At 39.5% G+C, this 27,559-nt stretch overlaps 1 protein-coding gene across 2 annotated transcripts in view; it reads left to right on the top strand.

The window, feature by feature from the left end:
- LOC120530279 (solute carrier organic anion transporter family member 5A1) overlaps positions 1-27,559 on the top strand; it is a 204,077-nt gene that overhangs the window by 143,169 nt on the left and 33,349 nt on the right. For both annotated transcript variants that reach the window (XM_039754622.1, XM_039754623.1), the window contains one exon: positions 24,429-24,627. In XM_039754622.1, coding sequence (XP_039610556.1) covers positions 24,429-24,627 — 199 coding nt within the window. The remainder of the gene's footprint in view (positions 1-24,428; positions 24,628-27,559) is intronic.

The raw sequence follows: 27,559 nt of genomic DNA, 5'->3' as shown, positions 1-27,559 counted from the left end.
GACAGCCCCCCAGCCTTGAGTCTTTAAGAAGACAAGAAAAAACTCCCAAAATAACCCTTGTAGGGAAAAAATGGAAGAAACCTTGGGAAAGGCAGTTCAAAGAGAGACTCCTTTCCAGGTAGGCTGGGCGTGCAGTGGGTGTCAAAAAGAAGGGGATCAATACAATATAATGTAATACACAGAACAGAACAAATCCTCAATACAATATAAAAAGAAATATTTTAGAAGTACGGAGCAGAATTTAACAGTAGATAATATCACATAACATGATTTGGCTTTGTTTAAAGTCCTGGAGACCTCATCCATCAAGCTGCCTCCCCCATTTGGCCATTCCACAGCTGAGTCAGTGCTGGGCCAGCCAATCTGATGAAAGGACCCCTCTTTCCCACGATTCCTGCGATCCTCCATCAGGGACGACTTGGCCATTTAAGACTTTATATGTTAAAAGTAGGATTTTGAAATCTGCCCTAAACTTAACCGGGAGCCAGTATAAGGATTTAAGAACTGGAGTCATGTGTTCGTATTTTCTTGTTCTTGTAATAAATCTTGCAACAGCATTTTGGATTAAATGGAGGCTGTATAAAGAACAGTTTGAACATCCAGTGAACACCGCATTGCAGTAGTCAGTCCTACTAGAAATAAATGCATGAATTAATTTCTCAGAATCCTGTTTATTTAGAAAGTGCCTTAATTTCCCAACATGTTTTGGATGGAAGAAACATGATTTGGACATCTTTGTAATATGCACTTTAAATGACATGCTAGAGTCAAAGATAACTCCTAGATTGCGGGCTGATTCAGTAAAATTAATGGTGATTCTAACTGAGTTAAATGATGACCGAATATTGTTGTGATCAGCATCATTCCCTCCAACAATTAACATCTGTGTTTAAAGACAAGTAGTTCTCATTCATCCACTCCTTTAATTCACTAACACAACTCATTAAAGGCAACATCAGAGAAACTTCATTTGATTTAAATGAAAGGTATAACTGGGTGTCATTTGCATACGAGTGAAAATTAACATAATGTTTCCTAATGAGAGATCCCATTGGAAGCATGTAAAGTGAAAACAGTAAAGGTTCCAGTACTGAGCCCTACGGGACACCATATTGAACTTCTGTGTATAATGATGGAGTCATTTCTGTACATATTGGAATCGATTTGATAAATAAGAACTAAACCAAGCGAGCACAGTGCCTGTAAGCCCAACATCATTTTCTAGCCTGTGCAGTAAAATAGAATGGTCAATGGTGTCAAATACTACACTTAAGTCTAACAACATAATTACAGGGGAGTTTCCTTCATCAGAGAATATCAGAATGTTGTTTACAACCCTGTTAGTGCCGTTACTGTACTATGACCAGTGTGGAAACAAGACTGGAATTTCTCAAATACTTTGTAATAGTCTGGTTAATCTCCGATTCAAAGTTTAGGTCAGGGGCCATGATCACACCAAAATTCTTTACTTCCCGTTTGACTTTTAAGGCTAAGTAATCAAGTTTATTTCCATTTTTGCCAAAAACTAAGATTTCTGTTTTTTCTTTATTTAGCTTCACTCAAAAATACAAGTAAGACATTGGATCAGGGCATCAGGGTCATCAGGTGCCATAGATAAGTAAAGCTGTGTGTCATCTGCGTAACTGTGGTAGCTCACGTTGTGTTTCATAAACAGCTCTGGACAGGACACCTTCATTTGCAGGGGGCCACACTCACACTCAAACAAGGCCAGTTTTGAATCACTTATTAACACGTTTTAAGCAATATAAGGAAAACAAGGCCATGGAGAAAAATCCAACTGCGCTTGGGAAGCACATGCAAACTTCTCAAGTATAAAGACAGTGCATGGCATTCAGACCCACTTTTGTGGATCCATGAGACAGCAGTACTATCCACTGCACCACCATGCCACCCTGATTAAAATGGATAGGCCAATTAAAAAAACACCATAACTTCAGTTTGTCTTGACAGGTAAGATTTACAGGTACAACAGAATTTACCATGTTAATTGTTCATCAGCTGAAGCAAAAACTCTAAAAAGATGCTTTGCTTTCTTTCTTAACCTAAAAAAATAAAATAAAATAATATATTATGACAGATGTTAACTTTTGACACTATTAGTCTTTCCAAGGTAGCTTGTGATATGCATGTCAAGAACAGAAGGAAGATGTGTTTCAGTAATAATCTTAGCTGACTTTTGTAGTCCTATGCAATCTTGAGCTGATCAGATACTACAGTATGTCAGGATGTTACACAGCCAGTAATATGGACTCCACTGTACACTTGGAGAAGATGACGAGCATAGATGGAGACATCCAGGCTTTTGTCAGTCATCTATTAGTCAGCCTTATTCACAACATAAGATGTTTTTTGCCTAATTCAGGTTGTTAGTAATGATCACACTCCAACGCATCTTCTGCAGGGGGAACTGGTTGTGGTTTTCCTATTACGTCTATAGGCCCATGACCAGCCCAGTGGCTGCTGATATTTAAGGAGAGATTGTTGTCCTGCTGTCCACTTAAGTACTTTTTTTCAGTTCTTCTTCTCCTGACTCTGGTAGATTGGCCAAGCTAAATCCTAGCTTTGTGTTTGAGAGGTTTACCAGGCAATGTGCCAGCTGTTAAGAGATTAGAAAGAATTAAAGGTATTATCTTAAAGAAGAGCTTGTGGCCTTTGACATTTGCATGCTTACCTAGAAAATGAAAAAAAGTTCTACATAAATGTTAATAAAATAATCCTGGTTATATGCATACCTGGACACGTTTTTCAGATACCAAATTACTCTAACCTCAAGTGAAGCACTTATTAAATCTATTAGAGTAGAAGATTAGAGGAAGAAGTGAGGAAATCCCCAAAAGTCAGTCATCAAGAGCTTACTTAGGACAGGTGATACGTGGCTTTCCATTTCAAGAGAGGCTTTACAAGAACACGTACACTTTGTACTCTGTCACAGTAAAAGCTTACAGTCCACCTCACCAGATCTTCAGCTGTCTTTCTGCAGCATAGTATAAGGTTTATCTGAGGGCAGACAGCTAGCCGCTTGGAGGCAGTCAAGTGTTTTTAAGATGGTACAAGAATTGATACTCAAGGAAACAGAAAACCAAATATAAAAGCATAAATCATAAAAAGGAATTGAGGAGAAGAATTCCACATGATATCATAATCAAAGAGAAAGCCAAAACTGCAGGGGAAAGCAAATAACAGGCTCTGCACCTTATTACTGCCATGTGAAGGAGTGACCTCTGGCTGAGTTTATGATGATGAGAGAAAACTCTTAGAGAATAAGAGCTGAAAAAGTTGCAGTTGTGCAGGGTGATCTAGGGAAATATTCAAAGGACTTGAAGTATTGGCAGCTAAACACCGGACATGAGGCTGGTGCTGCTTAAATTGTTGATATGAGAATTACGCAACATTTCTGTGCGTACGCACCGTTATACATGAGGCCCCTGGTCTGCAACTGGGGCTGGATAGGCTCCTTGTGATTTATACAGATGAATAAAAGGGAAGATGTATCCTCCACATACTGAGAAAGTGATAAAATAACTTACAGCAGAATTTTGTGGATACCTGGGTTCGCTTCCTGGGTCCTCCCTGAGTGGAGTTTGCATGTTCTCCCCGTGTCTGCGTGGGTTTCCTTTGGGGGGTTTCCTTCCACAGTCCAAAGACATGCAAGTTAGGTGCATTGGTGATTCTAAATTGTCCCTAGTGTGTGCTTGGTGTGTGGGTGTGTGTGTGCGTGTGCCATCCGGTGGCTGGCGCCTGCCTGGGATTTGTTCCTGCCTTGCCTTGTGTTGGCTGGGATTGGCTCCAGCAGACCGCCATGACCCTGTGTTAGGATATAGCGGGTTGGACAATGACTGACTGATTTTGCGGATATTGTTTGACTTGACATTGGTCAGTTTAGCAAAGAGTATAAACAGTTTTTAAGATAATTAGCTTTGTATAATAAATGAAGGTGAAAAAAATTCAGGTTAAACAAAGGTGTTAGCTTTATACCATTGTAAAACTCCAAACTACATCTGCAGAGCATCAACATTTTGGAAGTGAATGCCAGTTTCTGTGCTACTCGAGCATAACAAACAAAGTGAGTGAGGAAACAAACGGGGCGAAACCTAAAATGGTCATCAAAATCAATCTCATGAACCTACCATAAAAGATAACATAATGGGGACTCTTTTTAACCAAACACATGCAAAAATCTTTTGTAAGCACAGACAGATTTGGAGGTACAGTAGAGCATAAACATCATCATGATAACATCATTGTACAGTGCAGATTTTGGGGCTGTTTCCTTGATGGCAGCATCTAAGTGAAGAGTTTACACAAACTAGAACCATACATAACTCCAAAAAACATAGTAAATTCAAAATATGTTAGTCAAAAATAAAAGCAAAACAAAAGTAATGTGAACGAAAGGTTGTTCCCAAGACTAGTCTAAGTTTGCACCTTCTTTCTTTGTCTGCACAGATCATTCTCCAGTTTTCATCCCACCTTCCAAAGAATGTTAAGTTAATCAATGACTATAAAGTGACCCGGTGTGAGCTGGTGTGCTCATGGAGTGGATGTGAACGTACTGGAGCTTGCGATGGACTTGCACCCAGCACAGACGGGATAGACCCGTGCCCAGTTCCTGGAGGCCATTTAGCTGGGCTAATTAACCCCCCAATGTTGGGTATACTATTACTTAGTGGATGTTTGGGAGTTATCACACCAAGCCACCTTACTGTTCTGGGGCCTCATGTATAACGCCGTGCGTAGAACTCGCACTATTACATGGCGTAAGCACAAAAGCCGAAATGTGCTTACGCACAGAAAAATCCAGATGCAGGAATCTGTGCGTACTCCAACTTCCACGTTCTTCCGCTACATAAATCCCGATCAGCGTGAAAACTAACGCTCGTGCACGCGCATTATGTAACGCCCCAAATCCTCCCAGAATTACGCCTCTTTGAATATGCAAATCAATATAAATCGCCCTTAAGCGCAGCCTTCTGTGAAAAGACAATGGGAAAAGCATGGGGGGAAACATAAGAATTTCAGCGAATACCAAGTGGAGGCAAAGGAAAAACATACTATTTGTTCAAATAAACCGTGGTATAATCAACAAAAGGAAGTTGATCGAGTGACATAGCGTGTTGGAGAAACATGAAAGCTCACATCCACAAAATCGCACAGTGCCGGAAATAAAAAAGAAGTCACATATCAAAGTCGCCGTGGAAAGCCGAGTTGTAAGCCCACTGTCTGAGTGTCATATGAAAGCTTATTAGGGTACAGAGAAAAAAGCCACGGTGGGGAAAAAGCACGAAATGTCCACTTCAATCTCGACATTTCCACTTTAATCACGTAGTTTATTTTGTCATTAAAGTAGAACATCATAAAATTCATCTTAAAATTGTTTAATTAACCAGTTTCTCAAATCACATCGTAATTAAAGTAGCACGTTAAATGCTTTGTTTTGTATTTGATCTTCTATGTGCTCTATGTGTGTGAATCACTACTTGCTTCTTAAACCGGCTCTCTTCCTCCAACTGGACACAGAATCCATTACATTCGTGATATTACAGCTCTCTGAATAACTAAAATACTGAGATGTATACGTGATGTCATTTTCATGATGATAGGAGTTAAAGCACGTTATTAAACATGTTTCACTTGATGAAATAATTTATTGCAGCAGTACTCAGGGGCGGCTCTAAGCTTGTGGTGGCACTGGGCAGAGGAAGAATCGGTGGCTCCTTCGCCCGCCAATGTCATGCACGGTGGATGGCCACGTATGTTGCAGACACTAGCCGCCTCGTGCTCATGACACAAGCATTTAACTTTTGCCGAAATTTGTCGCTGCGTTTTTAGCTGTGTTGTTATTTTATCTTTCTGTTTTATATTCAATATATATTGGCGTAGCTGTCACTGCAGTCAGTGCTTTTCTTTCCCCAAGTAACCGATCGCCATACAATCAGCTCTGTAATAGACGTTAAGCCATCTGTAAGCTTAGCGCCGATTCTTCAAAACGTTTAAAGAACATTGAAATATCTTCGTAGTACATGTTTAATTATTCTATCCTTAAAGACACTCCCAGTGAAGAATATAGATTATTTAAATGAAGTTTTATCTGTATAATTTAACAAACATATTTTGCTGCATTTCACCTTAAAAATGATATCGTCATCATATGTAAATACGCGCTTTATAAAGTGGCTCAGGTTGTGCGATATTATAACTATAGTGCAAGTTTACAGTGGGGTGATTGTACTTATAAGTACAAACAGTTCTACAAGGAGCACTTGATTGGCTGCATTTAAAGTTCTTGGGATTAAACTGTTTTGAACCGCGAGGTCCGTACAGGAAAGGCTTTGAAACGTTTTGCCGTGGCAGAGACAGCGTGTGCTTAATGCGTATACCGATAATTCTCTTTCCGATCAGCTGCTGCTGTGATTCACACTCAGATACAGTGATATAAATACTCCGAGTGGTGCAGTGAGAGAAATATGGAAAAAGATGATCCGCTGTGGCAACTCCTAACGGGAGGAGCTGAAAGAAGAAGTAGAAGAAGAAGAAGAAGGAGAAGTGAGAGTAACAACGCTAAAGCAGTTATGGTATTTGGAATACTATGGCTGTTCCCTGGACCATTATATTGTTACGAGTTAATTACAATCAGATGCATTACACTAATAAACAATATGCGGTTAGTTTCTGTGTATTTATAAAGCCGCGTCATGAAAATAATGAGTAATCACACAAGAACAGTACCATTGCTTTGACGCTGGGTGCCGCCAGTTTGCAAAACCGAGCGGAGAACTTGCGTATGACAAGGCATGAGGTACCGTGGAAAAGTGCGTGGCTTTACGCCAAGTGTAGGTTTTATACATCGCGATTTGAACGTGGAAAAGTTCTTACGCAACATTTCTGTGCGTACGCACCGTTTATACATGAGGCCCCTGGTCTGCAACTGGGGCTGGATAGGCTCCTTGTGATTTATACAGATGAATAAAAGGGAAGATGTATCCTCCACATACTGAGAAAGTGATAAAATAACTTACAGCAGAATTTTGTGGATACCTGGGTTCGCTTCCTGGGTCCTCCCTGAGTGGAGTTTGCATGTTCTCCCCGTGTCTGCGTGGGTTTCCTTTGGGGGGTTTCCTTCCACAGTCCAAAGACATGCAAGTTAGGTGCATTGGTGATTCTAAATTGTCCCTAGTGTGTGCTTGGTGTGTGGGTGTGTGTGTGCGTGTGCCATCCGGTGGGCTGGCGCCCTGCCTGGGATTTGTTCCTGCCTTGCGCCTTGTGTTGGCTGGGATTGGCTCCAGCAGACCGCCATGACCCTGTGTTAGGATATAGCGGGTTGGACAATGACTGACTGATTTTGCGGATATTGTTTGACTTGACATTGGTCAGTTTAGCAAAGAGTATAAACAGTTTTTAAGATAATTAGCTTTGTATAATAAATGAAGGTGAAAAAAATTCAGGTTAAACAAAGGTGTTAGCTTTATACCATTGTAAAACTCCAAACTACATCTGCAGAGCATCAACATTTTGGAAGTGAATGCCAGTTTCTGTGCTACTCGAGCATAACAAACAAAGTGAGTGAGGAAACAAACGGGGCGAAACCTAAAATGGTCATCAAAATCAATCTCATGAACCTACCATAAAAGATAACATAATGGGGACTCTTTTTAACCAAACACATGCAAAAATCTTTTGTAAGCACAGACAGATTTGGAGGTACAGTAGAGCATAAACATCATCATGATAACATCATTGTACAGTGCAGATTTTGGGGCTGTTTCCTTGATGGCAGCATCTAAGTGAAGAGTTTACACAAACTAGAACCATACATAACTCCAAAAAACATAGTAAATTCAAAATATGTTAGTCAAAAAATAAAAGCAAAACAAAAGTAAAAAATAAAACTGAAACTACAGTAAGTTAACCAGCTTCACAACCTAAGAAATAAATAACAGATCCACCAGGAAAAATTATTTAGCCCAGGAAAAAACTGATTAAAGGACAAAAGACACTGACAGGGAGGTGAGAAGCGATTTAAGGTGGGACGGATCTACAAGTTTTTTCGTAGGCTCTGGTAATTCATGTGTTAAAGAACAAACATCATCACTTCCCAAAACAACTCATCCGCTTTACAGTATAACACGTAGTTCAATGCTACTCAACTTTTGTATAACTTGAATGTAAAAATGTTTTTAGTCAGCTGTAACGTTAAGCACTATTAGCCGGCAGCAATGTCATTGATATCTGCTCCCGTATTTGTAGAAATCAGAGTTCTGTCTTGTTCTTGTTCAAAGGTGATGATGGCCAGCCCCTGATTATCATTTCAAACTAGCAGCAAACATTTTTTAGATATTAATACATTTTAGGTGAATCAACATTAAATATAAAAAGCACCTCCTCTCATCAGCATGCCCATCCGTCTGCCTGACCACATGAAACAAATCTGGTAGTTGACAGATTTTGTTGTTTTGTGGTATTCAATACTTGTTCAACAAATGTTTTCAAGAAAATGAAATGTTAAGTGCAAAGTTTTGAAAGTAGACTGCTGTACACATTTCTGAAATTTAAAAAACTTCCATTTTAAAAAGATTTTAAAGAGATTTTTTAAAATTGTCTCAAAACCGAGAAACTTTGTGTGTGACATGAATTATTTTATTGTTAAAATATAACCTGGTAGAGGTTGTTTCAACTTGAATATTTTATATATATTTTTCTGTTTTACTTATTTGATCGCCACTCCTGACAGCAAAACAGATCCCCAACACAAGCTGTTGAAATACCACATCAGCGGCTCAACTCATTTCTGCTGCTACGCGAAGTTGTACCAGGTAAGTTAAGTGATCATAGTAACCATTAACGTATAAAAATGCAAGCAAGGAAAGCAAAAGACACTTAACTTATCTAGAATGAATGGATGAGGGAAGGGCCTCCATAAACGTGGCAGCAAAAGCCATTATGCATAAATTGAAAACGTATACACATAGTATACATGATGCACTGAAAATGACCTCACAGCTACATTATCTGCAGATTATAATAATTCAATATTTCTCTGATAATATACATTATCCACAAGGCTCTACAATAACCTGGTATCTATTGTGGTCCATTTCATCCATCAACTTTAGCTTGGGAAATCAATATTCATTATTAGGCAATTCTTTTAAAAATATTCCTTTAAGAAATATGAACTTAAATTGGAATGTGTTGTCTTTGAAATCCACTTGAGCCACTATAAGCGTCTTTGGGCTCACTTTTTGCAATACAATACAACTTATTTCTGTACCCAACACAGACAATCATGGGACACAAATTCAGGACATACACTTGTTTCCCACATGTACAGCACAGTTCCAACACAAGCACCAAACCCAAACCATACTTTTCTTCTCTTGCTCGTCTGCCTCCACTCCTCCTGCCAAGCTTCGTCCTCTTCCACCCAACTCTTGCTCCCGGCGTAGTAGTGGCTGCTGCCTCCTTTTATAAGGCACCCAGAAGTGCTCCAGGTTCTCATTGGTCTACTACCGGCGGCACTTCTGGGTGTGGCAGAAATGCTGCAATCAGGACCACAGCAAAAGCTGCAGCACCCTTGGCAGCATCCACGGAACCCAACATGGCTGAACGAAACTCTAGCTTCATGGAGCCCTGTGGGAATCTGAGGCACTACTGCAACCCAGGGGGGGCTGCCATCTAGCTCTCTATGGGAGGTAATGCTCTGGACACGCTCCCTCCCCTGGTCTTTCCAGCATAGAGGTGTCCCGGCGCCACAATACACATATAAATGTGAACAAGGTAGAACTGAAATCAACAATATCTGTCCATTAATTAATTGATGTCCCATGTCCAGTTTACAACAGATGAGATTAAAACTGTAAAAGAGAAAGTCAAAAACAAAGTCAGACACTGTCACAGTCCTGGAGACCTCGACCAACTGGCCGCCTACCTCTTCCTGAGCTTTCTATGGTGGAGTCTTTACTGGCTGTCCAATCTGATGAGAGACTCTTTCCATCTGATAATTCCAATGCTCCTTTATGTGAAATGTATTTTCCATATGCAAGAGTGCAGCCTGGCAGTAGAGAAGTAGCACCAAGTGCCACATCATTTTTAACTACTTGATTATCTAAAATGCTATTAAAAACATATATTTAATGTGCTTACATATGAACTTAGTTCCTGCTATCACTGTATTATTCTTGAATATGACTCATTGTTACTAAGATCTTTAATAAACATATATATAAAATATCTGTCCCATTTGATGATGTAAATGATGTAAAAATTTAAAATAATCCAACTTTAAAAACAGCCAAATTTACAAATACATCTGAATGTTACGCCATACATATCATGGCAAAATACTGCACTTGTAGTTTTCATTGAAGTCCCATGTCTCTTACAAATTCATCCCACAATGTTCAAATGACTTGGTCATATAGCAATGGAGTCATCATGCAGATCCCTGAAGAGAGGACAGAGCCGACTATACTTCCTTAGAAGGCTGGCGTCTTTCAACATCTGCAATAAGATGCTGCAGATGTTCTATCAGACGGTTGTGGCAAGTGCCCTTTTCTACACGGTGGTGTGCTAGGGAGGCAGCATAAAGAAGAGGGACGCCTCACGCCTGGACAAACTGGTGAGAAAGGCAGGCACAAGTTATTGTCTGTCTGTTATACCTGCATTTTTATCACTCTTTAATTTAATATTGTTCTTTATGAGCATGCTGCTGCTGGAGTATGTGAATTTCCCCTTGGGATTAATAAAGCATCTATCTATCTATCTATCTATCTATCTATCTATCTATCTATCTATCTATCTATCTATCTATCTATCTATCTATCTATCTATCCAAATATTAAAAGATTGTTTGCTACATTTAAATTTTCGAGTTTACTATGGGACTTAAGTTCAACAGCTGGGTATGCAACAAAACCGTACACATTTTGTGGACTCTCATAAGATCCAGCATTTAGTAAAACACAAATACAAAATTTTCTTAAATTGCTTTAATTTGTAACTTTTTCAGAGAAGCTAATTGTACATGATAGAGCAACAAAAATGTCCTTCCACAATGAAGTTTTCTCTGCATTTTGCTCTGAAGTAAAGAAATAACAATTTTGGAAGGCCAAGTAGTAAGCACTAAACATGGATAAACATGGAGCTGTGCCCTAAAAGTAAGCGAGTAGTGCCACATATCAACTGAATCCTTAGCCCCTTTCTCGCATGTGACTGGGTAAATTCTTGAGTATTCCTGGGACTTGCTTGTTGACACACAGTGGTGTGACCTACCAATTCCTTATGTCCGCAGTGAAATCCCTGAAAGAGGGGTTAAGATTCTAAAAAGTGTACAAAAACTCTGAACACATTTTTGTTTTTTTTCTCGTCTTCTGTGAGAAGGCAGTGCACAAATGTGCCTACTGAGAACCGGGCTCAACCGTTGCCTTCTTTGCCTGAATGGAAACTTTTTTTTATATCATTTTTTTCCCTTCTACAGTAACTTTTCAAACAGTTTTGCTTTGAAAACTAACTAAACTTCAGCAAAATGGCCACACAAATCATTCATGTCTCTTACAGCTTCTTCATTCACATAAACTTTATTGGTGTGGATGATGTAACATTTTGTTCCTTTTACCTAGCCATTTTTCTACCTTCCCAAAAATTACACTTAGACCTCGACCTGAGAAATTCTTCAGGTGGAGTTTCCTGGAATTCTTTGTTCACTCAGGCCCTTATTCTGTGGACTAACTGATAAAATTAACTGGGACAGTCTGCATTTGTAGAATGGGGTTATTGTCTGCTTTTCAATGGCAAAAGACTCTCCTGGCATCTTATCACACTCAGACTAATGGTCCAGATTTTTCAAAAAGGACACTTTCATTTTATTAGTAAAACACCCTGGGGAGGAATCAACACAAGGAGAACATAAAATATACAAAAACTACAACGAAATCAGCTTGTTCCACTAACTTAACTCCTTTATGCTTGGTATGCATGTCCACTTGACATCTTAAATCCATCCATTATCCAACCCGCTATATCCTAACTACAGAGTCACGGGGGTCTGCTGGAGCCAATCCCAGCCAACACAGGGCGCAAGGCAGGAAACAAACCCCGGGCAGGGCGCCAGCCCACCGCAGGGCACACACACACACCCACACTCCAAGCACACACTAGGTACAATTTAGGGTCGCCAATGCACCTAACCAGCATGTCTTTGGACTGTGGGAGGAAACCGGAGAACCTGGAGGAAACCCACACAGACATGGGGAGAACATGCAAACTCCACACAGGGAGCACCCAGGAAGCGAACCCGGGCCTCCTAACTGCAATGCAGCAGTGCTACCACTGCACCGCCATGCCACCCGACATCTTAAATATCACATCAAAGTGATTCTCCACCCCAGTTCCTCAGCCTCAGACCCCTTTATTTTGATGGAGTAGAACAGTGTGAGGTGTTTATGGTGGCAGGAGTGCCAATTCAGCCACCAACACCCAGGTTTTTCCCAGCTGGTTGGAGGGCCTACATGCAGGGCTGGATGAAGATTAACGTCATACCCAGGATGGAGCAATGGATGCAGGTTAAGGGCCCAACAAAGTAGAGTCACTTTTGGTGTTTATGGGATTTGAACTGGCAACCTTCTGATTACCAGTGCAAATTCCATTGCCTCAGAGCCACCACTCTGCCCAAATGGACATAGCAGCACTAGAAAAGGTCCAGAGAAGAGCAACTAGATAGATAGATAGGGGATGAATTGTGAGGAAAGATTAAAAGAGCTGAGCCTTCTCAGTTTAAACAAAAGAAGATTAAGTGGTGACATGATTGAAGTGTTTAAAATTATGAAGAGAATTAGTACAGTGGATCGAGACTGTTATTTTAAAATGAGTTCATCAAGAACACAGGGACACAGTTGGAAGGGTAAATTTCGCACAAACATTAGGAATTTTTTGTTCACACCATAGACACTGAGAATAAACTTCCAAGTAGTGTGGTAGACAGTTAACACTTTAGGGACTTTCAAAACTCGACTTGATGTTGTTTTAGAATAATTAAGTGGATAGCTTTGTTGGGCTGAATGGCCTGTTCTTGTCTGGATTATTTTAATATTTACAGTATTCTAGGAGTTGCCTGAAAGTGATTCCAGCAGTGGTTTAAGACCTCCTCATTGGAGACTCTTTTCAGTCAACAGAGCTGAAAGGAAAACTCAGGTCCATTGTTATCCTCGGATTGAAGCAAGGCTAGAAAATGAGGAAGAGAGGCCTTTTATAGGATAGTATCACACAAACTTTTATACATATTCCAGGATTTTGAAATGCAAGAAATCTAATTCTGGCATTATTTAAACGTTTTGCTTTGAATTTTCAAAGCTGATTTTCATTAACGACTTGTTTTTCTTTATTTCTGCAACACCGTTTGCAAGGCATGTGACCTCGATCATTGTGCCAATGATGTATTGGGTTTTACTCTATAAATATGGCAGAGTTCACAATTAATGTTATCCCTTGGTAGATAACACAACTTGTAAAGAATGCTTAGCTTCAGTTATCTTAACCCCCAGTAGGCCGTAGTGGTAGGATTTTGCTTTAGGTTTTGACTTTTGCTTTATCTTCAGTAATATCTGTGTCCTTAACTTGGTAGGTAGGGAAGTGGGGAGCCAACTCAGCAGAATATGCAGTGTGAATTCTTGTTTTACCAGTTACCTTGGTATATTGTGTTCTCCCAGTTCTCAGCAATCTTTTGTATCTATTTAAATAAAATAAAGGTGACATTTTTTTTTAATTTTGGCCTCATTAAATTTATTTTCGTTGCAAATGGCTACAAAGAGGGCCTTTCTCTGCCAGTTAAGAAAGAAACCTGTGGAGATTTTTCTTAATGGGCTGCATTTAAACCTGTTTGAGAAAGTATCTGATATTAATAAAATATTTTGAAAGTAAAGATGAAAACTCCGAATTAAAAATATTTATTTATATCTGTTCAAGTAGAATTTAGTTGAAGAACTAATGCAGCAGAATGAGATGTCCCACTAAACACCATGTTCTATTAAAATAAATGGCTTCTAAATAAAGCATTGGGTGGATAGAAATCCAGCAACCACAATGAGTCCTTGGGACTTGGGTTTGGGTTCAGCCATCTAGAAAATGTAGGCCTGTTGAGAAGCGTGCATACTGTGCCCATCATGTTCGATTGAAGCTCCACTCTTAATATACGGATTGGTTATTTGCTAAATCAGGCACTTCCATCAGTTGCCTGGATACGGCTATCAAGGCGAAGAAAGCAATGTTTTAGTTACCATGACTACATATCATCTGAAAATGACCAGGATTTAAAGAGGTGCGTTACTTTGCATTTAATGCATTAAGTGGCATATTTTCTATATTGCAGCAGAGTCTCCAAAACTCATTATAGTTGTAAAGACAAAAAACAAAATAATCGCATATGAGTAAGTAGTGAGTGCACAACTTGGCGAAATATTTTGCCTTAAAGACAATGGACAATTGAAATATGGTAAAACTTCAAACATGGCTCTAAAGGTCAAGCACAGGATCAATGGTGTTATTGACAAAGTGCAGCTACTTTGCTAGGCTTTAATTCTACGTTGTCACCCCATCTATGCTCTTGATTGGAGCGAGCGGGTGTGCTGCCCTGGTTTAGACTGAGGCAGCCCAGTGAATAAAGCTGCTGCCTCACAACGTCATGGACCAGGGATCAATTCAAGGTGCCGTCAGTAGGTCTGTGGTGTTTGCTTGTTCTCCCTGTGTTCATGTGGGGTTTCCTCCAACGTCAAAAGGATTTCCAGGACACATTAATTGAAAACTCTAAATTGTAAATGTACCTAGGTATAACGTTAACCTGCATCCAACCCTGGAAGCACTACTGTACAAGGAAAACTTGGAGTTTGGTGGCAGGTTTGGCACACCAGCCACTCGGGTCCCAATCCAGGTGGTTGGTCGTGCTATCAGTGCATGCTCATAACCTGTGTATGTAAACATGTCCTGTGCTCTTTGATAACAGTGTAGACTCCAGCTCCTCTGACAAGGCCGCTATAGCAAAGCTGGGAGAAAAATGAAATATTGTTTCAGTTTGCTGGCCATTTAACTCTTGGGAGTGATATACATAGGGATGCCTTTTTCTCCTTCATTCATTCATCTTCTAGTACACCATTATGGGAAGCCAGTGTCTCTCTTAGAAGCATCAGGTTCAAGGCAGGGAAAAGCCCCCCCCTCTATTACAGAACATACTCAAGAATACCATTTAGGGTCAGCAGTTCATGTAACCTGCATGTCGACAGTAAGTGGGAAGCAACTTCTGCAGCCAGAGAAGACAAACCAGAAAAACAAAATCTCCACTCAAGTCCCAGCTTGGTGACTGTCTAAGTGCAGGTTTCTGGAGATGCAAGGCAGCCGCCGTGAACATAAAGCAGATATTTTATTTGTTGTTAATGTGAATAACAGGCTTTCGATCCCTGCTATGCCCTCCTCTTGATCGTATTTCAGCTAGTTTGTTGAGTCACAAGCTACAGTAGAGTGCGTATCCCATACATCAGCACTTGGGCAGACTGAATATGTTTTAAACGCCGGTGTCTACATTACTACTCCTGGTTAGGAACACAGGCGCCATCCATGTTCTGAAGCAAGACTGCTAATCCCCTCATCTTCAGATACTGGGCAGGGCTGCTTGTTTTATCTTGTTATCTTACATAGAATATAGTTTTATATTTTACTTGTTACCACTAAAACACCATGATAATAAGTCCAGTAACTGCTATTTTATTTGTTGTGTGTTTACCAACAGAACATAAATAATGAAGTTGCCTACAAAGCTATTTTGAAATTGTTCTTTAATAATACTTGTTACAAGGTGGTGATCAGTTGTTAATATTTCTACATGCCAACCGCAAAAATAGTTGTCTCATGCTTGGCATTACTTTCTGTTGGCAGGCTTCAATTTGGTATTGAGTTTTCTGTATATAATACTGAAATTTAAGATTTTTAAGCTAAAAACTAACGTTTGATTCAAGATGAATGTCATCAGGCTATTTCTGTTAAGCACTAACAGTCTACAGAAGGTGCTTTTTGTATTAAAGTTTTATTATTTAGTGATTTACTGCTCCTCACTGTTAACATATGTCATTTTAACAACCTCCAAAATGGGGCAGAGTGGTGGCTCTTAGGCTAAGGATCTGCACTGGTATCAAAGGTTGCCAGTTTGAATCCCCGTCACTGCCAAAAGAGATCCTACTCTGCTGGGCCCTTAACCTTTAATTGCTCCAGGGGCACTTTACAATGGCTGACCCTGCCCTCTGACCCCAAGGGGTATGTGAAAACTAACAAATTCCTAATACAAGAAATTGTATAAGGCAAAATGAAGAACAAAAAAAAAAGGCTCTGACTGGAAAGCTTTCCAGAAATGTTGCCTGTGACCCAAACCTTAGATGGAATGTGCTTAACACAGACACTATCTGATGCATCCAACATTCTTCACCACAAATTGGTGGGATTGAAGTCCTCAAAAAGGGGACTTTGTGTGACACATTGAGTATATAGTAATTTAGCATGCACAACTAAAATCCATTTAGGTTTCATTGCCTGGCTTTTGTGATCTTGAGAGTGTCGCACTGACGCTCCTCTGTGAATTTGAAGCTGTGCTGGATGGCAGTGGAGATGTTAACATTTAACATCACTTCACTTCTGTGTGTTACAAAGGGGATATTTATAGGTTCTGTCAGTATAATTTCATGTAAAACATGAACGTACTAAGATGAGGAGAAGCATGCATTCGGTAAAAAATAAATATGCAAAAAACCAATACTCTTCTTTGTCTTCTTATTCTTTCGGCTGCTCCCGTTAGGGGTCACCACAGCGGTGTCCTCTCACCAAATCCATAAACCTTTTCTTAGGCCTTCCTCTTTTCCACTTACATGGCAGCTCTATCTTTAACATCATTCTCCAATAAACTCAGCATCTCTCCTCTGCACATGTCCAAACCAACACAATCTCGCCTCTCTGACTTTGTCTCCCAACTGTCCAACTTGAGCTGACCCTCTAATGTATTTGTTCCTAATCCTATCCATCCTTGTCACACCCAATGCAAATCTTAGCATCTTTAACTCTGCCACATCCAGCTCTGTCTCCTGCTTTCTGGTCAGTGCCATCGTCTCAACCCATATAGCAAAGCTGGTCTCACTACCATCCTGTAGACCTTCCTTTTCACTCTTGCTGATATCTGTCTGTCACAAATCACTCCTGACATTCTTCTCCACCCGTTCCGCCCTGCCTGCACTCTCTCTGTCCTTACTTCCTCCTTGCTAATCCATTGCACTTCCTGATTCACTATCTCCACATCATCCAACCTCTTCTCTCTCTTGTTCTCTTCATTCATCAGCCTCTCAAAATACTCTTTCCATCTGCTCAACACATTCTCCTTGCTTGTATGTACGTTTCCATCTTTGTCCTTTATCACCCTAACCTGTTCGACATCTTTCCCAGCTTGGTCCCTCTGTCTAGCCAATCGGTGCAGGTCCTTTTCTCCCTCCTTAGTGTCCAACCTCTCATACAACTCATCATATGCCTTTTCTTTAACCTTCGCCACCTCTCTCTTCACCTTGCGCCTTATCTCCTTGTACTCTTGTCTACTTTCTGCATCTCTCTGACTATCCCACTTCTTCTTTGCCATCTTCTTCCTCTGTATACTCTCCTGTACTTCCCTATTGCACCACCAGGTTTCCTTTTCCTCCTTCCGCTGTCCAGATGTCACGCCAAGCACCCTTCTTGCTGTCACCCTTACTACATCTGCTGTAGTTTCCCAGCTGTCTGGTAATTCTTTACTACACCCAAACAAACAAACAAGCAATACTCACCTTTAGTACTGTATATCATCCATAAAATCGAAAGCTGTGATATTAACAATGTAATAGTAGAAGATCTCCTTTGCTCTATTAGACCATATCATGTCGGAGCAATGTTTCAGCCGTGGCATGGCCAAATGGAGATGCAGCTAGATGGATGAGGTCTCCAGGACTCTTAAAAATATCGAAACCTAATTATGTCATATCATCTACTGTTAAACCGTAATTCTAAAATTTTTATTATGCTGTCTTAAGGAATTGTTCTGTTGTGTATATTGTATTGTATTGACCCCCTACTTTTGACACCTACTGCACGCCCAACCTACCTGGAAAGGGGTCTCTCTTTGAACTGCCTTTCCCGAGGTTTCTTCCATTTTTCCCTACAAGGTTTTTATTGGGAGTTTTTCCTTGTCTTCTCAGAGAGTCAAGGCTGGGGGGCTGTCAAAAGGCAGGGCCTGTTAAAGCCCATTGCGGCACTTCCTGTGTGATTTTGGGCTATACAAAAATAAACTGTATTGTATTGTATTATTGTATTGTATTGTATTGTATGTCCTGCTACATGCTTGAGATTTTTTAAAATCCAGTTCAATTATTGTCATTGCATCATACGGCACATTGAAACATATCTGTCCTGCTGGTGCTGAAACATAATAATTCAATTCATGTTACAAAGGGACAGCAGGCACAAAGTAATAATAAAAGTTTGTGAAACTATCAAATTTAAATATAAAAAGTATCAAATATAAGCATGTAACCTATTTTGTAGAATACAAGGCTTTTGTTCTGAGTTTTAAGCTTTATTTGCTAATTGGATCCAACTAAGTTAAAGTAAGAAGGAAGCCTCCAAGTTGCTCAAAGCTGTGTGAACTTTTTCATTTTATTTTATTTATTAGATTAAGGTTATTTGATTACTTATTAGATTTACAGGTAATGGCTGGTACAGTATGATCTTGGTGGCAGTTTTTTTAAGTGGGGACTTCAGAAATTCCAATTAGTTGTGAATTAATTGTATATAAACTTCAGTATTTTCTGGCTCTAGTCTCAAGGTATAATTTTTTTATTGTCATTTAATCACACCTAAAATGACTGTGAAAAATTGTTCTGCGTTTGAAGTTGGAGTGTTAAATTGAAGGTAAACAGCCTAATTAAACTGTATGTCATGAAGGGAAAATGATTTACTAGGAAATGCCGTTATGAAACTGTCATTTTCCATTCATTTTGGTAGTATTTGAGCAAAAACAGTGTCATTTTTTGGGGCTGTGAAACAGCTACAGTTTTGCCCATTTAAATTTTAATCACAATTATGTCTTTGCATTTTGAAAATTTACCCTATGAAAGGGTTTTCTGGAACAGATTACCTTTACAAAGAAGAGGAAGCTTGTATTTTTAATAGCCAGTGGTTTGTGCCTCAGAGCTGTACTGCTTATTGACAGTATTCACACATTTTTCCCACAGACCGGGTTATGTTCACCATTAGGGGATTGTGAGTGGCAGAAATACAGACAAGTTTAATTGGATGAGACAGGAATTCTAGATATGTCAAAATACCCTAGTCAAAACGTTAACCAGAAACCACAAATCAGACTATAACAAAGTCCAAGGTTAATGAATTAATAGTGTTTTTACTTATTATCATTTTAAAGTTCAAACACATGCTGTTGTGTGCAGCTATCATTTCTCTTTGGGCATCATGATGTCACAGGTCATATGATGCATCCAACCACAAAGCGTCATGGCAGCTACAGTAGACACACTGTGCCAATGCCGCTATACCAGTGCTCAATCTGACACAGACTGATGCAGGAGGCACACTGATTAAACACATAAAGTTTTATTTTTCTTTTCTTCACCTGTTGGCAATGCCTTCCCCGTTCCCACAGGCACAACACAGCTGCAATAAGTACAAGACCACGGAATTCTTCTCTTCCTCTTCCTCTTTCTCTTTTCTCCACCACTCCTCTCTGGCAAACCTCATCCACTGCCACTGGACTCTGGCTCCTGGAGTGGTGGCTGCTGGCGTCTTTTATAGCCCACCTGGAAGTGCTCTAGGTGAGATGGAAGAACTGCCAGCATGGGCTCAGGAACCACTGCAGCACCCCCTGGCAGCACCCCCGGATCCCAACAGGGTTGTAGAGAACTCCATCTCCCATGGAGCCCTGCAGGAATCCGAGGCACCACTGCCACCCAGGGGGACTGCCATCTAGCATCCTGGGGGAGGTACTGTTCAGTCCCTACTTGTTCCCCCGGATCATAAAAAGAAGAGGCATCCTGGCTGGGCAAAGGCCCTGGCCGTCCGCCACAACACAAAATGGCATAACCTACAATATGAATAACCACACAGAATTGTGACACCAAATGAAAACGGAGCTTTAGAATGGCCATGTGATGACCTCACAAAAGTAACAGTTACACTAAATCAGATCCAAACATAACAAATAATTCATCCCAATAAGCTTTATTAAATTCCTAATAGAATTGTTCTTGCTTGTGGATGTGCTGTTTAGTTTCAGAAACTCAAGCAAAAGTGTGCTGTCTGCTGAAGCAGAAATTTGGCCCTTAGAATTACTAAATGCCTGAGCAGAATAGGAATTTGGGCATAATAAAAGCTTTCAAAAGTTCAGTTGTGGGGCTTCAAGAAAAAACATCCGAACAGTCAGATATTGAAATGCTGCCAGTCCATTTTATTAGTGTACTGTGCATTTATTTTTTATTGCAGTGATTAATTAATGCTTTCATATGTGGTTTATAATATTCTGTTTCATTCAGATATGTTAATCCTACACAATGCACTCCTGATTGAATTAAACTGGCCATGCAATGGTCTTCTTTTAGAAGTTAAAGGAACATGGAGTTCCGTAACATTTGTCAGAATTGTATGAGGTGAGCAGTTTTAGTCTCTCTGTCATTTGTTAGGCATGGACACTTGAGACATCCTCTCCTCCAACAGAAGTGTTTTTTTTTTAAATATATGAGATATCCTGCATTTTAATACCAGGGGGTTTTATGGGGGCTCCTTCCAGTACAAAGTAAGTAAAATCTTCTAAAGAACCAAAAAAAACTAAAATGGATAATGTGGTTTAGTTTGCTGCAGGCTGCTGAGATTAAAGAAGTGATGAACAGACTGTACTCTCTGCCTTGCTCTGTAGTTGTGAAGTAAACCTGACCAACACATTCCATATCCACAAGTAGTGGAGCTCTAAGGCCAGCCAAAATCAAAGAAAGCTGAGACTGGCAGTGACAATTCTTCTCATGCAACTCATAAAAGAAAAACAGGTGGTCATTTGTCACGTAAGTCTGTAAGCCATATACAGACACCGTCTGGCTATGAAACACTGCCAGAGTATTGTGTGAAACGATGCACAGAAAATGCCTCTCATTTTAATGAAGCTGATAATTGCAGAAGAAGGACATGAAAGAAATGAATGAAATAATAACAGAGGATTCAAATGATACTAAGCAGGAGTGCATAGGTAATTTTTACAAGTGTGTGTTAGGAAAAAAGGACAGTGAAATGAATATGCTTGGTGAAAAACCTGACAACATAAAGCATACGTCAGTGTTCCACATTGAACATTAGAACATTAGAACACTCTAGACGAGAACAGGCCATTCAGCCCAACAAAGCTCGCCAGTCCTATCCACTTGTTTCCTCCAAGAAAACATCAAGTCGAGTTTTGAAAGTCCCTAACGTCTTACTGTCTACCACACTACTTGGTAACTTATTCCAAGTGTCTATCGTTCTTTTTGTAAAGAAAAACTTCCTAATGTTTGTCCGACATTTACCCTTAACAAGTTTCCAACTTTGTCCCCGTGTTCTTGATGAACTCATTTTAAAATACCAGTCTCGATCCACTGTACTAATTCCCTTCATAATTTTAAACACTTCAATCATGTCACCTCTTAATCTTCTTTTGCTTAAACTGTAAAGGCTCAGCTCTTTTAATCTTTCCTCATAATTCAACCCCTGTAGCCCTGGAATCAGCCTAGTCGCTCTTCTCTGGACCTTTTCTAGTCCTGATATGTCCTTTTTGTAGCCTGGAGACCAAAACTGCACACAGTACTCAAGATGAGGCCTCACCAGTGCATTATAAAGGTTGAGCATAACCTCCTTGGACTTGTACTCCACAGATCGTGCTATATAACCTAACATTCTGTTAGCCTTCTTAATGGCTTCTGAACACTGTTTGGGAAGTTGATAGCTTAGAGTCCACTATGACTCCTAAATCCTTCTCATAATAGGTGTACTCTCGATTTTCCGACCGCCCATTGTGTATTCAAAAAAGCTGTGTATTGAAAAGCTGAAACAAATGTCCAGTACAGTTTACAACAGGCAGACTGGCCTATAAAGCAAATGCACAACTGTTCAGAATAAATTAACTGTTTTAGAAGCCACAGCAAGTAGTAATATTTTAGACATGTAGGAATTCCAGAGGGTTTAGAATGTGGAAATCCCATTAAAGTCACAAAGTCAGAAAAAACTGCAAATTAAAACAGCAACACGCACACACACCCACACACCAAGCACACACTAGGAACAATTTAGGATCGCCAATGCACCTAACCTGCATGTGTTTGGACTATGGGAAGAAACTGGAGCACCCGGAGGAAACCCACGCAGACACGGGGAGAACATGCAAACTCCACACAGGGAGGACCCTGGAAGCAAAACCAGGTCTCCTTATTGCGAGGCGGCAGCGCTACCCACTGCGCCACCGTGCTGCCCTGACCTAATTCAAATGTTTATGAATTATGAAGCAAAGAATTTTTGAAGCTTTGTAAAACTTTGTGGTGCCAACTTACTGTTTAATAATAAATGTTTTCTAAATAAACAGCCTCCCGTAGGACTCAAAACAAACAAAACAATTTGTTCTCCGTACACATTCTCTTTACAATAACTCTGAGGTAAGATCTCTGTCTCTGGCTCACAAGTGTGCCCTATTTATAGCATCCCAGTCCTGGAAGGGGCAGTGCTATTGATGCCAGGAGGGGGTGTGGCTTGATGTTTTCTGCCAGTGACAGGTCTATGCTGTAGAGGAAACCAGAGACACAGTTAGCGGTAGAAACCCCTTCTGCCCTGCAGTGGTATCACTTGGCTTACCTGAGCTAACCCTAACCATGAACCATGTCATCAAACACCATCCTTGATTTGGCATATTATTTTTTTTGTTTTGACCATTTTGGAGGGAAGATATTTTCTCATTTGTCAGTGAGTGTTGAATTGGCCCTTAATAGTATTATTTGAAGTAACTACAGTTGGATAGGATTATGCTATCAAAATGTACTCTAATATACTGTATGACATTGTTTCCTTATTAATGTATTTGAATCACCTGAAAGGATCCTAAACCACCCTCAAAACTCAAAGAGGATGTCACATATCGTGTAATTATACAAAATAAATCTGTTTTTCCATAAAGGATAAGTTTAGTATAAGTCAATAAGAGTAAATTTCAATTTGCTACATGAAACTGTGTTCTAAAGTGAAGAATACATTTGAAGAGCTGAAGGGTTGGGTTCAAAATGTAAAAATAAAAGCCCAAAAACGTATTGAACACAGCCATTTTGTTTAAGCCAATAATGTTATTGAGTATCGCTCTGAATCTTGAGATGGCAAACATAATGTAAAACAGCATAGCCATGTAGTTTTAGGAAGGAAATAAAAGGCAAAACATTTTTGTAAGATTCAGAATTTTTAAAGGGAAGCTGGCTCTTCTTCGTGACGCATACTGTTGTTAAAGACCGTGACCGTGAATTATGTGTGTCATTATTTCAGTGATTATTTTCCAGCTGTCTACAAGACAGATTTGGCAGTTAACTCCTGGACAACAACATTCAGTAATGTCAGTTATAACAGCAACAAGAAAGAAGTGTTTGGGGTGAGATGGATATACCAGAGGAAACTACGGCCTTGGGGCTGAAAGGTTGCTGCAGTGGGAGACAAGCAATTTGTTGAAGTGTATGGCCGTATTTAGTAAGTTTTTTGTATTTTGTTTTTACATTTGGAGTCCGAACCTCAAACACAATAAAAGACTAAGCTTTTTTTTTTAATTTAGAATTTTTTTAATGCAATTTAATGTGGAAAAATAATATGCTTCGTGATTGTGATGAAGTGACTTCAACTTGAATAATACCAAACCTCTCTTTTAAGAGGTATGTTCTGGTGAGAATTCATTAACCAACCTGCTGGGCCTCTGAATGTCATCCATTTCTCTTTTGATGTTTAAAATTATGTGACAGTCATAATTAGCTTTTTCTTCTGTACTGCATAGGGGAGCATTATTAATTTTTGATTATAATTCGAATATATTTTAATTTTAAATGTTAATATTTGGAAATAATGTATAGATTGAATTGTACTGTATTTCTAATAATTTGACCCTGATGCTCAATACAACTTAAATCATACGAAACAACTAAAGTAGTGTAGTCTTCAGAATCTGACATCTTTTCTTTATCGGGTGATCATGACATTGTTTGCAGCCGTTTCACTTCTGATTTCTCTCTCCAACAGCTCAGTAAACTGTCTTTTTGTTATAGAACCGTTAACACTCCAGTAATTCCTTTACTGATCTTCCTTTCTTCCAGGGCTCATTATAGTACCCAGTGCAGGGGTTGGCATTGTTCTTGGAGGGTACATTATCAAAAAACTGAAACTTGGAGCCAGAGAATCTGCTAAGCTGGCTATGATCTGCAGTGGTGTATCTTTGCTGTGTTTTTCTACCCTCTTCATTGTTGGCTGTGAAAGTATTAATCTTGGTGGCATCAACATACCATACACGACAGGGTAAGAGCTTTTTAATTCAGCTTCCCTCTCCTTTCTATTAAATGTTTAATTTTGTAGGAAACAATTCAATCTTGCAGCTTTCTTTCAGGGAGATATTCTTTGCTACGGCAGTGTACTGATGTAGCCATTAGAGCTGCTACTTCAGATCCAGAGGCCCAGGTTTGCTTTCCCTGTGGAGTTTGCATGATCTGCTTGTTTTTGCGGGGTAGACCAGTTTAGCTTGTTCCATGTTAGGCTAATTGCCTGCTACAATGCTTCCCAATACAGCCATTATGGACTGTAGCACCTACAGCCCTACATTATCTTATGAAGGTTTGAAAATGCATGAATGGATGGATATTCTTCACTATTTTTCAGCTATGTGCCATTGACCTTGTATAAGGATACGACTTTTGTCTGAAATGTAAACTCTTTACAGTAAACTCTTTGAATTTCCCCTTGGGATTAATAAAGTATCTATCTACTTTATCTATCATCTTATGAAAATTGGTATTAAGCTTTCATAAACTTAGTTATACTGCAACATCCCAACTTAGCGTCCAGTTTTTATTTATGGTGGTATTGCATCTTAATTTCTACCTTTCCTAATTGAACAAAGGTTTATGAATCAATGGAAGCAGAAACATGAAAGGTAGCCATGAGGAGTCAAAGCCAATCCAAAGTTGGAATTAGTTATCAAATCAAATCAAATTTTATTTGTCGCATACAATTATAAACACAGTGCAAATTGTAGTAAAATGCTTAGCTACAGAAGCACAAAAAAACAACTAACATTATAAAACAACAATCCACCAAATACACATACAGTAAGTACTTCTGCTTGGATAACACGAGAGCCGAGAACTGCTGCTGTCAATAACAGCCTTGTAGATAAGAACATGATGTGGTTGCCTGTTCAATGAGACTTCAGATTATCATTGGGTACACTTGTGATCACACCTTATCTACACACCATCCAAGGAAGTGTACAGACACCAGTTAACCCAACATGGGATAAGGAACGAAACCCAAGTGGTCAATGGGAGACGTGAACCCTGGTTCATGGAACTGTGGTGAGCAGCACCAGATCACCTGCATAAACACTAAATGCTAAAATTAATGGTTTCCACCTTTAGCCCATATCTGTAAATGACACTGAACTAGATATTGTAGAGCCATTCTTGCACCCTGTAGCCATTCCATATTTCAGTGCTGAAGCAAACAGTTATAGTAGGCGACCAGGTACCACGCATAGTGGCTAAGCTTACATCTATAGGGTGGTCCAGATCTAATTATGCAATTTTCATTACGCTATAACTTATTAAGTTTATTACATAGAAAATCACCCAAAAAATCCCGGACCATTGAGAAGTGTGCGAACTGACGTCATGAAGAATTGTCTTCGCGCCGAACCGGAATCATGCCCGCAAAAATCAAAGTCATTCAGACGATCTGGATCTGCATAATTAGATCTGGACCAACCTGTATAGCACCTCTCCTTTCCACTGAGCCTTTCTCCATTTGTTTACTTAACAGCACAGAACTTTAAGGGTTCAGAATGAAACTCGGAATAAAACATATGATATGCCACTGTGCATCACAAACCGGGACTCTTCTCTTCAGATGACAGATGAGTGCTAAAAGATTTAAGAGTTACAAAAAACCTGATATTACTTCTTGTGATTGGTAACACGAGTCACTATAAATTCAAGTGTGCCCTTTCACCAAGTCACATAGATTGTCATATTTAGTCATCATAGCTTTTTAATTTTTACTTTTTTCCCTGTAAAGTTTTCATTTTGCTTTGAGAGTATTTGGAATTTACTATAATTCCATCATGTATTATAGTATCTATCTATCTATCTATCTATCTATCTATCTATCTATCTATCTATCTATCTATCTATCTATCTATCTATCTATCTATCTATCTATCTATCTATCTATCTATCTATCTATCTATCTATCTATCTATCTATCTATCCTCACAGGTGGTGCAGTGGTAGTGCTGCTGCTTTGCAGTAAGGACACTGTGGAAGATTGTAGGTTCGCTTCCCGCTTTCTCCCTGTGTGGATAGCGCTTTAAGTACTTAGAAAAGCTCTATATAAATGAAATGAATTATTATTATTATTAGATCACAGAATAACTGGTGTCACTTAGTCACTTCATACAAATAATTTACCGTGTGAATTTTCTCTTAATTAAAACTTCCTTGAGAGATGTTTATTCATCCACACTTATCACTGAAAAGTCTATTGTTTTAACGGGTAATATTAACACCTAATCTGAGAGATCTGCACATTAACCAGGACATAACTGAATAATAAATAATTGCAAAAGAAAAGAGGGGATTGGGTGCAGGCTGCTAGTATCCTAGGTGGCTGTCACTGTTGTGTGGACTCCTGTTGATGATGAATGCTGTCCTGTGGCACATTCCACCAAGCATTGTGCATCTACCCTGTACAAGAAGCAATGGTGGGTGGAGGGTGAGGAGCAGATTAATAATGCGTTCTAATCCAACAAAACAGTTCAAGTGATGTGTTCTGTTCAAACATTTACTGAATTTCTGAAACATAACAGTAAGGGAAATCATTGATTAAAAGAAAATGCAGATGTGATGACTGGATATCGAACCCGGAAAAACAGTATCCTCAAAATTATACACCACCATTGCAGCCTGCTAGGAACTTGTTGTTAATTTATTGCAGCACTATGATTAAATAGTTCTTTGACACTTTAGATACAGTTGTGTTTCATATTTATTTACAACTGACTTAGCTTGAGGTAATTACTGCCTTGGAGATTTAGCATCAAAAGATGTGTCAAGCTGCTGGTGTCACTACATCAGAAGTGAGAGATTCTCTTGTGAATGGCGTTATCTCTCAGCCCAAGTTGGCATCAGTCTGTGAGGACAGGGGTCTGGTCTTTCTTCCTTTGTGCATACTTTTGCGT

This window comes from Polypterus senegalus, chromosome 5 (assembly GCF_016835505.1).
Source record: "Polypterus senegalus isolate Bchr_013 chromosome 5, ASM1683550v1, whole genome shotgun sequence".
Classification (NCBI taxonomy): domain Eukaryota; kingdom Metazoa; phylum Chordata; class Cladistia; order Polypteriformes; family Polypteridae; genus Polypterus; species Polypterus senegalus.
This window is presented reverse-complemented; position numbering and strand designations above follow the sequence as displayed.